The sequence below is a fragment of the Microtus oregoni genome, unplaced genomic scaffold (genome assembly GCF_018167655.1).
Source record: "Microtus oregoni isolate MIOR12 unplaced genomic scaffold, Mior012 000002F_ref0000024, whole genome shotgun sequence".
Lineage (NCBI taxonomy): Eukaryota > Metazoa > Chordata > Mammalia > Rodentia > Cricetidae > Microtus > Microtus oregoni.
The window spans coordinates 45,694,008-45,713,024 of NW_024543061.1; the positions used below are offsets into that span (position 1 = coordinate 45,694,008).

At 36.1% G+C, this 19,017-nt stretch overlaps 1 protein-coding gene across 4 annotated transcripts in view; it reads left to right on the top strand.

Annotated features, from left to right (window-relative positions):
- The window catches only part of Cntn6 (contactin 6), a 355,535-nt gene that overhangs the window by 135,475 nt on the left and 201,043 nt on the right, over nucleotides 1-19,017 (top strand). For all 4 annotated transcript variants that reach the window (XM_041634298.1, XM_041634331.1, XM_041634320.1 and 1 more), the window contains exon 3: nucleotides 16,251-16,377. In XM_041634298.1, coding sequence (XP_041490232.1) covers nucleotides 16,251-16,377 — 127 coding nt within the window. The remainder of the gene's footprint in view (nucleotides 1-16,250; nucleotides 16,378-19,017) is intronic.

A 19,017-nucleotide genomic window follows, 5' to 3' on the forward strand; every position in this document is an offset into this window, starting at 1 on the left:
TTTACAAATTTTTCTTTATATTCATTCTTCATCATACTCCTCCGCTGACCCATATATCAGTTTGCAGGTCTTTCTAGGTCCAAAGTCTTATCTCCTGCATTGCTAAGTCTCATACTTTATTTCTCTTTCATCTCACTTATACTATCATCTTTCTTTGGAGCAATTAACCTATTGTTACCATTGGAAACCCTTCATCAGCTATAGATTCAGCCCATCACTGTCTGAGTACCAACCTCTTAAGGACTGACTGTTTTCTCTCAGCACCTGTAGTAGTTCACATGTCCATTCTAGTTGTCAACTGTTGCTCTATTTTAAAGCTTCATAGTTATACCTTTTTCTTGTAGACACCCATTCTGACAGTCCTCTAATACAGCTTCAGCCTATAATTATCCCCTGAATTCCAGACTCACGTTATAGAATGACACTCTAGATATCTTTAGTAAGAGGCCAAAGAGTTATCACAAACAACATTGAAAATAAACCGCACTTGTCGTTAGGCAAATAGCCCAGTCAGTAAAGAGCATGTCTGGTAATTATGAAGATCTAATTGTGTTCCTCAGGGTCCACGTTAAAAGACTGTTGATGGTGGTACACGCAAAGTGAGTGCACATCTATATTCACACACATGTACATATATCCACACTTATAGTCACAGGTGTCTGCACCAATACAAACGCACACTCAAACACAACACACACAAAAAAAAAACCCTCTTATTTCTTCCCTACACTACTAATCTGCCTTATTACGGTGTGAAGTATTTTTCTAATTATCCTTTATCAATAAAAATTTGGGAGTCGGATATAAGGGTAAGAACCTGAATGATCAAAGAAGTGGAGGAGAAGTAACCAAGTAACCATTGGCCCATCCTCACTCCCTTACTTCTTGCCTCTGTCTGTCTGTCTGTCTATCTCTCTCTCTCATTCCTTGACCCACAGAAGCTGAGACCCTCTCTATGCTCCCTGACTCCTTCCTGTATCTATCTGTTCACAGTCTTGCAAAACTCTGTGCTTAATTTTGTTCAGCTAGTAGCTCCACTGTCTTATTCAAAACAAATTTTATTGACAGTCTTGGGCATGTCAGAATGATCAAAATATCACACAACACAATTTGACTCTTCCCAAATGTAAGCGAGTTATCCCTAGAAATGTCTATTTCTGAGATGAAGAAATGCTTTATACTGTCATTGACTTTCTATTTCTTCTAATGTATCACAACTGTCACTGTCTAAAACAACAAAAAACAAAAAGGGCAAAAAAATTCTCTGGACTTCAGCTTATTAACCTCCACTGTAAGCCCTCTGCTCTAAGCCACTGTTTTTTTTTTTTTTGGAATTAAATTATATAAATATCCTTCTTTGAGCCTTGGGATCTATACATAACCTGTTTTTCAATCTACAGTTTGATGCATACATTTTATGATGTATTCACTTTCGATGATTTCAGCAGATCAATGATAGCATCTTTCATCATTAAAAAATATAAAAATCACACTCCACTCCAACCCAGATTTTCTGTCTCACTAAACCCTCTCTTTTCCTTCAAGTACTTACCACATTCTCATACAACCTGCATTTATTTGTTGATTTATCTTACCCACCCTCCAATTTGAATACAAAATCAATAGCAGCATCAGCTTTAGCAAGCCTGGTGGTTGCTATATTTTTGGCACATACCAACCCAACTAAAAATGTTTCTCAATAAATACAAGAAAAATGAATGGAATTTCTGCTTTCTTATTTTCTCTCGGCCTCAGTGCCCTTTCTTTCTCTCCTTCTCCTTGGTGAAAGGCTACAGCATACATACATACGTGCATTCATTCATCCATAATGGCTGACTCAGAGTCATCGTAATACTTTATTTTCCTCATCCCTCACATCCAATCATCTTTTCTATTTTGTTGGAATTCTAAATGCTTCAAAATAACTCTCTCATCATTTTTGCTTGCTTCTTTCCTACTGGCAATATCCAATTATCTCAGTGTTTTCAAATGTGGGATAAATAATCTCTCTGATGTGTGATTTCCATTTCTTTATCTTTACTACAGAGAATCATAGATCTAAACATGTCACAATCCTGCATAAAAAGGAAAATGCTCCCATGCTTTCTGTTTTCAGATCAGATACAAATATCTGTCATGTCACTTGAAGTCAGCCCTTCAAAGACATTCAAAATAGACTGTGACATCCTTATAGCCACAGTCCTCTTCCTCTTATTTTCCAGGATAGGTATATTTTTTGAGTGACATGAACTTCCCAATCTTTACACAGCTTTGCTTCTGAACAGAAATTACTCCCTTTAATGCTCCTTTCAGTGCTCATACCTCATACTTGTATACATGTATAGCTTATTTTTTTTCTTTTGGCATTACTCCCTAACCTCTAGGTCAAATTAATTGCTTCCTCCTCAAGAACCATTTCAAATTATATTTATCCTTTTGGTATAATATTTATTATCAAATATTATATGAAATTAATTATTTTCCTGTTGGCATTCCTTCCTGTGGTGTAACTCATAATGATTTAGAGTATTGGCTTGGTGATTCAATTCTTAGATTCAAAATTGGGCCTCACAGATTTCTAGAAGGCTATGTAGGCTGTTTACATATCAATTTCTTTGTACTTAAAGAAGTGCTATTAGAATATGCTCCACAGAATCAAACAAAGGTTATTGTTCATGTGCAAGTTCAATACTAGCCTTGGCTTCGACTTTGTTATGAAATTGTTACTCTGTTTCCTTAGTATTAGTAAAGTCTATTAAATTCTTAATATTTTAAACTCTCAGTGCACAAAGAAAATTTAGAGTATTCTTAAGTAATAGCTGTCAATTGAATTTTCTTTTTCTTGGTTTTATCTTTTATTAGGATTTATTACTGTGAGAGAACCATCATAAAACTAGCAACAATGTCCTTATTCCTTCTGGCCTAAATCTGAATTAATTACCAAATGTAGAATATATGTTGTGGGTGAACCTTATTTTGATTCATGTTATATTCTCTGAATTATTTCTAGTGCTCTAGTGCTTTTAAGTCAGGATTAATCTTCAACTTTCAAATAATGAGGTCTCCATACATGTCTAAGAACTGGAATGCTGATCTCAATTTTTATAACATGCACAAAACAATATTTTATACAGTTGGAAAAACATACATAAAAATAACCACAATGTGTCTGTAATATTAAAAGTTTCAGCTACTTATTTATAAGTGGAGACTGTTCATTTCCAACCCTCCCAGACCCAAAATAATCACACAGAAACTATATTAATTTCAAAATTTTTCAACCAATATCTTATGAATATTTTTAGCTAACTCTTACATCTTAAATTAACCCATTACAATTATTTTCTATTTTACCATGAGGATTGTGGTTTACCAGTAAGGTTTCAGGGTGTCTGTCTTTTTTTGGAAGCTATATGGTATCTCTCATCTCCAACCACACCTAATCTCTTTCTATATCCCTTGAAGCCTAGTATATTCTGTCCTGGATAGGCAAAGTATCATTATTCATTAACCAATAAAAACAACACATATACAGAAGGACTTCCCATACCACTTTCCCTTTTCTGAAATTGATACCATCATGGGTGACTACATTCATCTAACTTGAGAGAGTATTTATTTTTCAAATGGCTCTGTTTGCTCATGGCAAGTAGTAGTACCATGGCTCATTTAAAAGAGGTCTTCCTCATTCATGGGTATCAGAAAACAAGTGTGGTTTTAAGATGGCAGCTTCCTGCTTCATGCTGCCAGCATTAACTCTGGCTCTTTCATGAGGTTGAGCACATGAATAGGGTTTGTGGGCAGTATGCTATAAGTTTCTTGGAGGCAGCATGGACCAACTTGTTGCCAGAGTTGAGGAGGTGTGTATGGCTGCCATCCAGCAACATGCCTCTTCATGTTAGATTGGGTGGAGTCAAAAGGCAAAGCAGCTTTAGTCCTAGCCATGCCACTTAGCATTTTAAGAAGCAGTCCTGGTGAGACAAGGATTACAGATAAACAATAAAGACAAATTCAGATGAAAATTACCTCTAAGTGGGTCACAGTATGTTATAAAAAATATGTAGGATTCATAGAGAGAAGAAAAAGAGTATAGACAATTATAAATGGAAATAAATAGTTAAAAAATAAAACAAAGTCTTTAAAGAGAAAAAGTACAGACAGTCTTTGATTAAATTCTGAGAAAAATATAGTTGAACTAAATGGAGGTTAGATTATTTAGTTGAAAGTAGTGGAATTTGAGCAATTAAGATACTAAGTGTGATAAAAACTAAAGCTAAAAAGAGTGAAAGTTATTCAATCCTCCCGTTATCCAGGCCTGTGTCTGTGCCTTAAACATTGCTGCACTGAATCGCCTGACTAAGAGAAGGAAAGTGAGGAAAAAAATATTTTGCTCATGGTTTTAAAAGTGTCATTCTATCATGAAGGGAAGGTGTGGTAGAAGAGCTTACAAAACAGGAGGCAGGAATCCTAGTATATAATAACACGAAAACGTATGATAAACAACTTGCCCAAGGACACATAATCAGTGACTCACTTTTTCAACCAGACTCCGCCTTATAGATTTCCATCATGCCCCATTACTCTATTCAGATTTTCACTCCATTGGATACTTCTAGTTCAAAGTCTATGAATAAATGCCACCAAAGATACTAAAGCTTCAGACACACACCCTTTATTTTCATGGTGTGTCTTTTGAATTATAATGAGGTTTGAATCTTAAGTGTCTCCCAAAGACCATTATGTGAAGTACTTTGTCTTTATCCTGTGCTATTGGGAAGATAAAAAAATTATAAATAGTTTTGGCCTGTTGGGAAGAAGTTATGCCTGTTGGGACATACTTTTTGAATGGATATCATGATCTGCCCCTTTCGCTGTTTCCCAGCCACCAGGTTAAACACACATAACATGCCATAACCATGTTGGATTTTAGCACAGTATGTGAAATGATGTATGACTATTTATGCATATTGTAGCTAGAGCTTACAAGAGGAAATTTTGATTCCTGGAAAGCTAATAGCATACAATAAAGGGAGAACATAAAAGCAGAATCTTAGTACATTTTCAACAACATCGCAGATTTTATTTTAATTTTCTATTGAAGTGTTTCTTTTTGGAACTCAGGTACTGTGAAAGTTTTGCCATCATACTGAATTAATCACTTCTTAGAGTACTATTATAATCACAGGTGATTTTACAGGATGCTGTGTCTCCACACAGTTATTTGATCACTTATTGTTACAGTGGCTCAAAATATCTGCCCTTCTTATCCTGAGATATTCTTCAAGAAAGACTACTTGAAAACTATTTTGATTTTCTTTGAATTTGATATTAGATCCTCGCAGATTTCCTGCTCTTTTTGTATAGAAAAACATCATTGTCTTTGAAGGGATAGACAGTGCAGCAGAAGCTTGCTTTACTTAATTGTTCCACAATAGTATTAAAAAAATATTCTTACAAGCAGTTTTCAAAAAGTACTCTAAACCCAAACTTTTTTTTTTTATCATTTGGAGTGACTGTAAACTGTTAAAAATGGAAAGCAACCAGAAGCTGAGTCCCTATGCACTGCTAAGGAGAATACCACAGAACAGCAGGGTTTGAAGCATGAGAAGTCGCAAGAGAATGAAAACTGATTTGAGTCATGCCATACATGAAAAGACAAAAGGAAATAGGAAAGAGATCAATGTGTGCAAAAGAATCATCTCACAGGCAGTCTCTGACCTCTGAATGGACCTCAATCCAAGATGTGGGAGGAAGAGACAGTGCTGCCATGCTTGGGGTCACCTCTGAATAGCCAGTGCTCACATCTGTGACATTTTAATCTTAAAGTCCACCAGCAAGGGACAGCTGAGGCACAGGTCTTATGTCTACCTGCCCAAACAATGACAGGTTTTATATTTCTTTCCTCATGCAGGCACTGTGAGGTGTAACATCAGCAGATCCATCCTCAGCCCCTTGCAAAGTGATGGTCATTAGGCCATGATGGCATTCCCAACATTGCTTTTTCCTTCTGTTTGCAATGCATACATATGTGCTTTACAGAATCGTGAGACTTTTTGTCTTAAGTTCCTCACCTGTTAAGCTGAAGTGGCTGCTTTCATTTCACAAGTGTATCATGGGATTTAATGTAGTGTTGGGTGTATGTAATAGATATTTAAACACTGCCAATTACTTGTACAAATATAATTGCTTACAGTCTGGGGATGCAGCTGTTAGGCAACTGCTTCTGAGTTCCGTCCCCAGCAAGCAAAGTATAGCCCATGACTATAATCCAAACAATGAAAAGTGGAGGCAAGAGGATTCGAAGTCCAGGGTCATTCTCTGGTTTGAACTACATATTGATTTCAGTGCTAGTCTTTGAACACAAACTTCTTCTCAGGGGAAAATAATGAGGTAAATATACTCTTCAATTGTTATTTCTCAACTTCAAACAGAATGTTTATCAAAGTAAAAATACAAAAAGGTAAATAAATTAATATTTTTGTGAGTCTCTTAACACAGAAATATTTATGAAATGACTTTATAAGATGACATTTTTGTGGGATGTAATGTGATAGAAGGAAAAATTGTTGAAAAATTCTCTACCGAAACGATCATAAAAGATGTTCTATATCCTTATTATATAAAAATTGGTTGCCATCTTAAAATGTGTTCTAACAATATTCTGTCTTATTTTTTAAAAAAGAAGAAATTCTTATTTTTAAGTATTTTATTAAGTATTGAAGAATTTCATACATTGCATTTAATCATATTAAATCCCTTCTCTGACTCCTTTCATATATAACTCTTATTCCACACCCACCCTACTTCACCTTTTGTGTATGTTTCCATCCGCTTGAGCATGTTAGACCAATGAGGGGCTACATACTTAAAAAAAAAAAAAAACTGACTGGACTTCTCCAGGCAGATTACTACCAAATTCCTTAGCCAAGAATCAGGCTTCCTTCTCACCTCCCATTCCAATGCTGACATTTTGTCTTACTACGTTACACAGGTTTTGTACTGTTAGAGCCTGTAGGCCCCAACATAGAAACTATTTTTCCCTAACTGAACCGGTACGGAGGCATGAGAAATAACCAGATATAGTTCAAGCAGTCGTCATGGAAGGACATCTCAGGCTTCCTCCACGAGCGTTTATTCTACAAAACACCTTTTATCCCCCAGGTCAACCAAGGTGGATACTCATTAATATTCTTTTTCCCAGGGACACGGGGCTAGGGAAAACACCTACAACTTGGTCTCCAGCTTTGGAAAACACCTCTTCCCAGGTGATCTACATTTTTTAACAAAGGAGAAGGAGCAATACATCCTGGCCTTTGTTAGGCGGCTGTCTTACTTGTTTGGCAGGGTTGCATCTGCCTAGTGGTCAGTGAGCCTGCCTGTAAATTATTTTATATGAAATATGGGCCCACATTGTACACATTGCTGCAATTGCTGAATGTTCATACACGGATTAACCTGTGATATCCAAAGAACATTGTTTCTTTGTAATCTACCACATCTGGCTTTAAAAACTTTGTCCCCCTTTCAGTGATGATACCTGTCGTCCCTTTAATATCAGATAAATTTATTTAAATCATTAATTTTTTTAAGAATAGGCAAAACATGAAAACTTTTTCTTTCAAGTAAAATTCTCTCCAGAAATAACATTTATTAACAGTTAATCAAGTTACCAACTCCTTTCTAGGCATTTGCAAAGCTGTATGCATGTATAGATAGCTAAGGATAAAGGAAAAATATATGTTGCTACTGGACGAAAAACATGTTATGCAAGGGAAACAAACAGAGTTCAAATCCCTAATACCCACATAAAGAGATTAGAGGGCATGGCATCCTGCCTGTAATCTCGGTGCTTGGGAGTCAAGGAAAGGGGTTCCCTGGGACAAGTTGGTAGGCTGTCTAACCAGGATTGGTGAGTTCAGGGTTCAGTGATGTATCCTGTGGAGACTGATCCAGGCAAGCATCAGATTCAGCCTCTCCATTCCACATGTGTATGCCTACTTGAGCACAAGGGCTGAACACATGCCTATGGGACACCACACACCTACAAATATAAATGGGTCATATCATACACACTGCTTTTAATATTAATCAATTTTAATTTAACCAAGATAGGACTGAAACAAACTTACAATGAAAAACAATTTTAACTTGTGATATCTATTTGAAAGAAAAATGGAGTGCTTTAAATTTAAAAACTATAATAATAGTTTCATGCTTGGGATAGCAGCCTTTGGAAGACTGAGGAAGGAAAAATGTGTAAGGACTTATTATAAGAGGTAAGGGTGTATGGATGTGTATTTATTTATCATTTTCCATCACATTTTACTTTTTCTGTAAAATTTACTGTCTTTCTTATCCAAACATTTCTCATTTATGCTAAATTCTACATAATTAATGTGATATATTGTTATGTTGTCTGCATATACAATATACACCATTATTTCTTCTATATCATTGAAATATGTATACTTTTCTTTTTTCATAAACATTTTTTTCCAAGCCAAATCATAGTTCCCTTTCATTCTTTTCCTTCAAGTCCCTCCCAGTCAATATCTTCCCTCTCTCTTTTATTCTCTCTCCCCACTTCTTTTCAGAAAGGTGTACGCTACTTGTATATATCAGATATCAGTCAGTCATGGTATATCAAGTTGCAGTAAGCCCAGGCACCTCTTTTCCTATTAAAACTGGACAAGGCAACCTAAACAGGAGGAAAGTGTACCAAGAGCAAGAGCTTTTGTTGGAGTCAAAGACAGCCCCCACTCACTCTGCCAGGGTATCCACAAGAATATTAAGCCATACAACTGCAACAATTGTGTAGAAAGCCCAATTCAGTACAATATAAGTTCTCTGATCGGCAGTTCTGTCTCCAAAAGGCCAGGTCAGTTGACTCTGCGATTATTCTTATGGTGTTCTTGGCCCTTCTGACTGTAATAAATCTTTCTTACCCTAGTCAACAGGATTTACTGAGGTCTGCTTAATGTTAGGTTATGGCTCTCTGCATTCATTTCCATAAGTTGCTGGGTGAATTTTCTCTAATGAAATTTGGGCTAGGAAACCATTTATGAGTATAAGAAGAATATCATTAGGAATCATTTCATTGATTTTTTTTCTTCTTTCTTCTTTTTTTAGAATTATCAGCAGAGATTTCTAAAATTTTAATGTTATTAGGCTGCACCCTGATTGCTCTTCGAGCTGATGAGGGAGAGGGACTTGATCGGGGGAGGGGGAGGGAAATGGGAGGCGGTGGTGGGGAGGAGGCAAAAATCCTTAATAAATAAATAAATTAAAATAAATAAATAAATTAATTAAAGAAATATCTATAGAAAGCAGGATATTTTGTTATTTGACTTTTAAATTTTTTATTTAAAAGATATTTAGATTTTACATACCATGCACAGTTCCCCTCTCTTCCCTCTTCCCATTCCCCACCCAAACCTTCTCCTCACCCATCCCTCCATCCAATCCTCAGAAAGGGTAAGGCCCCTCATGTCATGTCTATAAAGTCTGACATATCAAGTTAAGGCATGACCAAGCCTCTCCCACTCTTATCAAGGCTAAGCAAGGAATCCCTCTATAGAGAAAGGACTCTAAAAAGTCAGTTCATAAACTGGGGATAAATCCTGTACCCACTTCCCATGGCCCCACAGATTACACAAGCCACAGAACTATCACCCACATTCATAGGGCTTAGTTTGGTATAATGCAGGTTCCCTAGCTATCAGTCTAGAATCAGTGAGCTCCTCCTAGTTCTGGTCAGCTGTCTCTGTGGGTTTTCCTGATGTTAGATTCTCTTCGGTATGCTGTAAATACCATTGGTTAATTTTTTAAAAAAAACTGCTTTGGATCTATTGCAGGGCAGAATAGGACAAGACAGGAATTCCAAGCAGATAGAGGAGGAGAGAGTAGGTGGAGTAAAAGAAAACCATGTAGCCAACTGGAGACAGAAGCAGAATGCCAGACAGAACTTACTTGTAGGCCACAACCAAGTGGCAATACACAAAATAATAGAAATGGGTTAATTTCAGATGTAAAAGCTAGCTACTGGCCAAGCAGTATTGCAATTAATATAGTTTCAGTGTGATAATTCTGGGTCTAGGTGGATGGGATATGAAAAAACAGCCTATGACAACATTTTCTCATTGTGATCATAACCCTTTTGCTCATATAATCCCTCCTCCCTTTCTTTGACTGGATTCTGTGAGCTGAGCATGGACTTTAGCTCTGGATCTCTGCTTCTGTTTCCATGAGTTACTGGATGAAGTTTTGATGATGACAATTAGGGTGATCATCTATCTCTTGACAGGGGAAAGCCAGTTCAAGGACCTTCTCCTCTATTGCTATGGCTCATAACTGGGTTCATCCTTGTGGGTTTCTGGAAATTTCTCTATCATCAGGTTTCTCCCTGACCCTGCAATGGCTCTCTCTGTCAAAATATCTCTTTCCTTATCTCCCTCTCTCCTCCAACTCAACCATCCTGTTCCCTAAAGTTCTCCTCCTACCTCCACGTCATCATTTCCCCCTTCCCCCTGCTCCCAATTTACTCCAAAGAACTTACTTATCTAGTTTTCCTTTCCAGGGTCATCCATGCTTGTTTCTTATTGTTCTCCTTGTTAACTAGTTTCTCAAAGGGTGGTAGATTATAGCCTGATTATCCTGTACTTTTTGTCTAATTCCCACTTATGAATGAATACATACTGTGGTTGTCTTCTGAGTCTTGGGTAATTCAGTCAGGATGGTTGTTTCTAGCTCTATCCGGTTGCCTGAAAATTTCAAGATGTTTTATTTTCTTTTGCACCTTATCCATTCTTAAGTTGAGGGATATCTAGGTTATTTCTAGGTCTGGCTATTACCAACAATGCTGCTATAAACACATTTGAGCAAATGTTTTTGTGGTATGAGTGTGCATTCATTGGGTATTTGCCAAGATGGTATTGCTTGGCCTTGAGGTAGATTGATTCCCAATATTCTGAGAAATTGTCATGTTGATTTCCAAATTAGCTGTACAAGTTTGCACTCCCACCAGCAATGGAGCAGTGTTCCCCTTACTCCAATCTTCTCCAGCACAAGCTGTTATCAGTGTTTTTTATCTGAGCCATTCTGACAGGTATTTCAGAGTTGTTTTGATTTGCATTTCTCTGATGGCTAAGGATTTTGAGCAATTCCATAAGTGTCTTTTGTTCATTTGAGTTTCTTTTGTTGAGAATTTTCTGATTAGATCTATACCCCATCTTAAATTGGATTAGTTGATATTTTTATTCCTAGTGGGAGGCCAGTCCTCTATCAGATATGGGGAATTGAATGAGATATCCTGGTAAATAGGAGGTAAGGGGGGACCATAAAGGGGAAGGGATGGGGAATGAGAACATGAGAGAATAGGATGGTTAAGCAGGGAGACGGACAGAGTAGGAAAACAGTTTAAGAGAGATCTTGATAGAGAGAGCCACTATGGGGTTAGAGAGAAATCTGGTGCTAGGGAAATTCCCAAGTATCTGCAAGTATGACCCCAGCTATCACTCCTAGCAATAGTGGAGAGGGTCCTGGAACTGGCCAATACCTATAATAAGATTGGTGACTATCCCAACTATCATCATTCAGCCTTCATCCAGCAATTGATAGAACCAGAAGCAGAGATCCACAACCAAACACCAGGCCAAGCTGCAGGATTTCAATTGAAGAGATAGAGGAGGAAATACATGAGCAAGGGAGATAAAAAAAAAATGACAGAAACAGACAGCTGTACCTAACTCGTGGAAACTTGTGAACTCTAGACCAAAAGTGTGGAACCTCCATGGGACCAAACTTGGCCCTCCATATGTAGAAGACAATGATGAATCTTGATCTATCTGAGGGCCTCTGGCAGTAGGACCAGGATCTATCCTAAAGCACAAGCTAGATTGTTGGAGCCCATTCCCTATGATGAGATGCTATGCTCAGCTTTAATGCTGGGAGAAGTGGCTTGGTTCGGTCACAAATTAATATGCCAGACTTTATTACATCCCAAAGGAGCCCTTACCCATTGGGAGGAGTGGATGGTGGGAGAGGGGTGGGAAGAAGAACTGTGGTTGGAATGTCGGATAAAGAAAAACATAAATTTTTTAAATTTATTTCCTTATTAGAAAATAAATTCTCAAAAAATACTATTTTCTCAAAAATAAAAAAAAATGTATCCTTACTTTTATATCTGGCAAATTCACCGGCATCTATTGCTCATATATTTTCATCTTTGCAGTGTTATTTTTAAAACATTTCTACTCAAATGTGTGTTTAGATATATACATATATACATACATGTGTTTGTGTCTATGTGTGTGTGTGTGTTATGAATATAAAATATTTTTTTTTTGCTTTCTTGAAGTTATGTGCTGTTCTAGAGATATGTGTACCTAGGGTATGCTGTGTTTATTGCTGTCATTTTCCTGTGTATTTGATTTCTTACAGCCCATCTTCCCATATTGCTCATGCTTTAGGAGTTTTTGTAAAAATGACTTTCCATCACTGGATAGGCAGTATATTCCTCATCTTCTTAGTCATCTTATCTGGAACTCGCATAATTTATTCCTTGTAACTCCTGTTTGGACTTTGAATATATTGTGAAAACTCACCCTTTCTGGTCATAGGGAATCATGGATCATGAAGTTGGGTGAAATTTAGTCTGTTGTTTTGTTTTCCATATCACTGACCTGCTAACATGTTTTTTTTTTTTTTTTTTTTTTTTTTTTTTTTTTTTTTTTTTTTGCTAACATGTTTTAAATGACTTGTACTAAGATTGGCCTTGGATAAACCATTAGTATACATCACTGGGAGAGGTCACACTTTCCTACTGTCCTCTGCAGACATGGCTGGGGGTGTTTAGGCCTGAGTCTGAAAAAAAAAATGGAATCAGTTTCCTAATCTGTTAGCCAACCAATTCAATAATGTTGGGTAAAAGGCAGTTTGATACAGTAATATCCAATCCATGTGCATCAGATCTGGTTACCTACAGATTTGAATATTGTAAAAATAATTCTCATGATGTTATTTCATGAATAAATCGAATGAGCAGGGGCAAGATTAAGGATTTGAAATCTTTCAATTCTGTGACCACAGTCATACTGCCTTATATAGGAAGGTTTCTTAGTTTTGTTGTTATTTTCAGTAAACTTTAGTTATTGTTGTTGTTTTATTATATATGTTTGATGCTTGATGGAGAAGGGTCATCTGTCTATTGGTTAGACTCGCCGCTCCACTACAGATGCTCCTGTATTCTATTATGTCTTGCAGATATCACGGTTCTAGGAGTAAAATACATTCAGTCCATTCTTTCTAAAATAGCCTTTGCTATAATCCTGAGGTCCAATACCTATATTGCATTGATCAGAGGGGCATTAGGACTAACATTATGAAATAATTTATCCAACACTGTCTAATAGCTGACAGCTAAAATTGAAGCTTTTGATTGCCTATACTACTTAACAAAGCCAAATATACTGAAATTAAAACTTAAAATTACTATTGAAAAAATTATTTTACTTGGGTAAATGTTTTAGTTGTTTAATGGAAGTGGGGTTGGTAAGTGGATCATGAGGACGAAATATGGTTATTTTATTTAATTTTATGGCTTCTCTTTTTTATAATTTTTTTAAATACCAATTCAAATTCCCACTCCTTTCCCTCCTCCCATTCCCTCCACACACCCTCCCACCTCACCCCCCTCTAATCCTGAGAGAGAGTAAGGCACTTTGCTTTGTTTAAAGTCCAAGGCCCTCCCTACTACATCTAGGCTGAACAAGGTATACATCCAAAGAGAATAGGATCCCAAAAAGCCAGTATATGCAGTAGAGATAAATCCCAGTGCCACTACCAGTGGCCCCTCAGTCTGCCCCAGCCATGCAACTGGAAGTCACATTAAGAGAGACTAGTTTGGTCCTCTGCTGTTTTTTATAAGTCCAGCTGGAGTTGGAGAGCTCTGATTAGCTCAGGTAAACTGTTTCAGTGGATCAACCCTTAATGGTCTTGACCTCTTTGCTCATATTCTCATTCCTTCTACTCTTCAACTGAATCTTGAGAGCCTAATTCAGCACTCCAATATGGGTCTCTGCCTCTGTTTCCATCTGTTGTTGTATGAATGCTCTAAAGTGATATTTAAGATAATCATCTGCCTGACTACATGGCAAGGCCAGTTCCGGCACCCTCTCCTCTATAGCGACAAATAAAATAAAATATCTTGAAGTAAAACTATCCAAGGAAGTGAAAGACCCATTTGACAAGAACTTTAAGTCTTTGAAGAAAAAAAAATTGAAGAAGCTACCAGAAAATGGAAAGATCTCTCATGCTCTTGGATAGGAAGGATCAACATAATAAAAGTGGCAATCCTACAAAAGCAATCTATAGATTCAATTCAATCCCCATCAAAATCCTAACACAATTATTCACAGACCTTGAAAGAACAATAATAAGCTTAATATGGAAAAACTAAAAAGCCTGGATAGCCAAAAGAATCCTATACAATAAAGGAACTTCCAGAGGCATTACCATCCCTGACATCAAGCTCTACTACAGAGCTATGGTAATGAAAACAGAGAAGTTGATGAATGGAATCGAATTGAAGACCCACATATTAATCCACACACCTATGAATATCTGATTTTTGACAAAGAAGATAAAATCATACAATGGAAAAAAAGAAAGCATCTTCAACAAATGGTCCTGGCATAACTGGATGTCAACATGTAGAAGAATGAAAATAGATCCATATCTATTGCCATGCACAAATCTCAAGTACAAATGGATTAAAGACCTCAATATACATCTGACCACACTGAACCTGATAGAAGAGAAAGTGGGAAGTATCATTTAATTCACGGGCATAAGAGACCACTTCCTAAATATAATCCTAGTAGTGCAGACACTAAGAGCAACAATAAATAAATGGGACCTCCTGAAACTGAGAAGCTTCTGTAAAGAAAAGGAAACAGTCAATAAGACAAAAAAAAAAACTGTCTTCTCTTAAAACAGATACAATTTTGAAAAAAAAAATCTGTCTTACTATATTTAAATTTCTTCATCTAAAAAGAATTAAAATGATAGCAGTGATGATGTTGTTGTAGATGAATACTATCAAAGCTCATTGATTTGCCATTTTCTTGTAACCAGCATGATATGATATAACTTATAAAAAGAACAATACTAAATTCCCAAACAATCATAATTAACAAATTCATGGGTGTTGCTCATACCTGCTAAGGCTGTTTGGATTCCGGGTTGTGTATTTTTAAACACTTGTTTTGCTGTCTTTCCAAACTGAGAAGTGAGCATTAATTCGTAAGATTTTCATTCTCTGGCACTACCTGTATGGACTGAGCATCCTACAAATAAGTCCTAATGTCAAGTTTATGGTTCATAGTGTATATTTTAATATAAGAACAAATGCAGTCTTCTACTCTGTACATTGGCTCTTCTTCTGCCTTTCCTCCTTATAAGGAAAACATCCAGTCACGTTAAATGTAAGAGCACAGACTCTAGAATCCCAGTGCCAGATGTTGGAGCCACCAAGGTGTAATAAATGAACTGATGTAGGGAAGAATAAGGGGAAGAGTTGGTCAGAATGAGTAGCACTGGACTGACTGAGTGTAATTACATGAAAGAAAAAAAAAACAGCAATTGAATGAATTGGGATTCTCAACTTTGATTACAAAAGGTTTCATTGAAAAAATGTTAAATGAGATAAAGGATTAGATGAGTAAGTCATGTTAATTACTTAATACTGTTGCTTTTATTGTATGGTGTAGAATGTTCTTTGTTTATAGAATTGTAAACTATTAAATTTGAGATGAAAACAGCTTAGTTCACAAAGTTATTTCACACAACTCAGAAAAAAAGTCATTTAAAAATAATTTCATTTCTGATGATTACATATGTTGGTGTACAAAGGACCTAGGACAACTTCCAGGAGTTTGTTCCTGCTTCCCTTCTTGCAAAGCAGTCTATTGTTTCTTGTGTGACACTGAATAAGCTGGTCTAGTTTTACTCTCACAGGGGTTCTGGGATTCACACTTAAATCATCAAACTTATGCATCTGGTACATTTACTTGCTGAACTATGTCCTCAGGACAGAAAAAAAGTTAATATTTTTATCATTCTTGAAGAAGTTTTTTACAATCAATCTTATTATAACATACTATTTTCTAATGTTTGTAGAGATGAGATTTAATACACGTGTGTTCTCATCCAGGGGGAAATAACTCAGTGGATATTTTCTTTTCTATCTCCAGGTGAGGGTCGTTTCAGCCGTCCTATTTTCATCCAGGAGCCACAAGATGTCATTTTTCCTTTGGATTTATCCAGATCTGAAATCATTCTGACTTGTACTGCAAATGGTTACCCTTCACCCCATTACAGGTAAAACTCCTCTTCTTGGTACCACTGTTGTCTTCTTTGTGGTTGCTGTAAAATAGACACATAGTAAGGATTCTCAGAAACAGTCTATATTTTCAGAGTATACCTCAAGATATTTTCCCACTGCTATTCAGCTTTGTCTAGACAAGTCATATAAGCATATATACACACCCCAAATCCTAACACCTTCCCTCATGCTGCATTTTAGGCATCATTTTCAAGTAAACACTACTATGTAACTGTTGTTTATTTGACATTTATTCTTAGCATGAATCGAAAGCAAAGCCATCTATAATTAGAATTGAGAAAGAGTGAAGACCACATAAAAATATAAGAAGAAAAAAAGCACAGGAAGACAGAAATGGATAAAGAAAGATTTACTTTCACAACTTGAAAAAGTTCTAACTTATTTTGCATTCAGTATAGATCTACTTCAGTTTAAGGACACTGTTTCATTTTCTCCAAATACAAGAGCTATGAAAATGGTTTTCTATAAACAAACAATCACAGTAAAACCTTCAACTTTAACTTCCCTACAACTCCCATTGTGCCAAAATTATTTATCGTAGAAAAACTATGTTAGAAGCACTGATGTACATTCTAAGGCCAGAGGGGATTTCTAGTACAGGAAAAAAAAAAATGTTTGTCTCTCATAGAGAATACTATTTTCAAAGTCTTCATTTGTATGTTATTTATAATTGCTCTGGTTTATTTTTGTCTATCTAAAGCACATATAAAGTGTTCTCTGGGATCTTTGCAATACACAATATATTTGCTTAAAGTAGAATTTTAACAAAAACACTTAAAAATAATAATCTCCTCAGACATCCTTCAGTCTTCAGATCACTACAAAGAAACAAAGCAAAGGGCAGGGTGAAAGGAAGAATGAACATTTTTTCTTATTTACTCAGTTGTAGTGTGAGTAGAATTAAAAGATATATAAATATATGTAATTAAGTTGTATTTTTAAATGAAATGTTCTTTTGTTGGTAAGAACTGTGAGCACTGTGAATGTAGGAAGAAAAGTTATAAACATCAGAATGGCATTTCCTCATTTGGTATTTGGATTTTAAAAGCCTCCTGAAAGTTTTAATTTTTAGACATAAATTGAACTGAGATACACAAAAAGCAACAATTAAGTAAAATTTAGAAAACTGAGCTTACTTTTCTGCCTTTCCATATTGTGTTGAAATACAGTCCACATCTATATATCATTACTAGAGGAATGGGTCACACATTTGAATGGGCATAGCCAAAGTCATCTGTGCATTGTCTTGTATTTAACTTACATTTTGTAGACTATATTCCTCATTTTACAATCATGACTAAACAGTTTAAAAGCTAAATCCTTTTCTTATTAAATTCTAAATCCAATGCAAGTCAATTGAGTAAGATCAATCACTTAACTAACGGTTTTACTCAAATTGGGACTTTTTAAAATTTATTTTGCTGCTAAAAGAAAAAACAAAATAAAAGCATAGACGTCTCGAGGCTGGTGAGATCACTCAGTATTGAAGAGTCTTTATTGCTCAGGTAAAGGACCAGGGTTTGATTCACAGCATCCACATGGTATTGACAGTCTGTAACTCCAGTTTCAAGAGATCAAATACCATCTCTGGCCTCTGTTGGCACTGCAAGTACATAGTTCACAGGCATACATTAGGCAACCACTCTTACACAGAAAGAATAAATTTTTAGAAAGCGGACATAACTTAATTTAACCTTAACTTAACCTAATTAAAAATGGACTGTATAAAATATGATTAATTCATTCTTCTAGAAACACCATATTTGAAATTATAGTTTTGGAGTTTAAAAGTTAATTCAGTTGATCAAAGACATAGGAAAGTTTTCTGGGAAGGGAGGGATATCTCAATGCCTATATGTTTTTAAGTTTGTTAAATATAACATAAATAAGTAAAGTATATTTAAAATGTTTGTTTTGGCTATAGTCATAGAAGTATAAACTACTGTTTAGAAAGAGGTTTTTTTTTTCCTTTTTAAATTTATTTTTCCATTCAAAAAATTTACACTTCCTCTCCTCCTCCCATTCCCCTTCCTCTCCCTGACTCACTCTCCTCTCTCCCCCTCCCTCCTTAAGAGAGGGCAGGAAAGCCTGCCCTCTGGGAAGTCCAACCCCCCCCCCTCCAATCCAGTCCTAGGAAGCTTTGCATCCAAATAGATAAATAGTCTAGTGTCCCAAAAAGCCAGGACATGCAGTAGAAACAAGTCCCAGAGCCTTTATCAATGGCTTCTCAGAAAGTTAGTGCGTCAGTGAAGACATAAAGAAGGAATGTGGCTAGGAATTCTAACAGTGCTGAATGGTGTATGTTGCTCAGATATTTGTAAACTACAAAGCTGAAAGTAAGCAATTTAGCTTCTTATTTCTAATTTTTATGAAGTGCTCAACATCCCTCTGTTTGCAGCATAAGGCACTCATGGTCAAGAGACTTTGAATGAGAAAAAGAATTAAATTTTTAATGCCTAAATGTCAGACACAGTCCCAATTTCCTCAATAATATAGCAAAGGGCAGTGGTATTTCACCCATTGTATTCTAGTGTATTGTAAAATTTACTTTCCGCACTGCCATTTCTGTTTACATTTGTTTTTTTTTCTTTTTACAATTTACTAATAATAACATA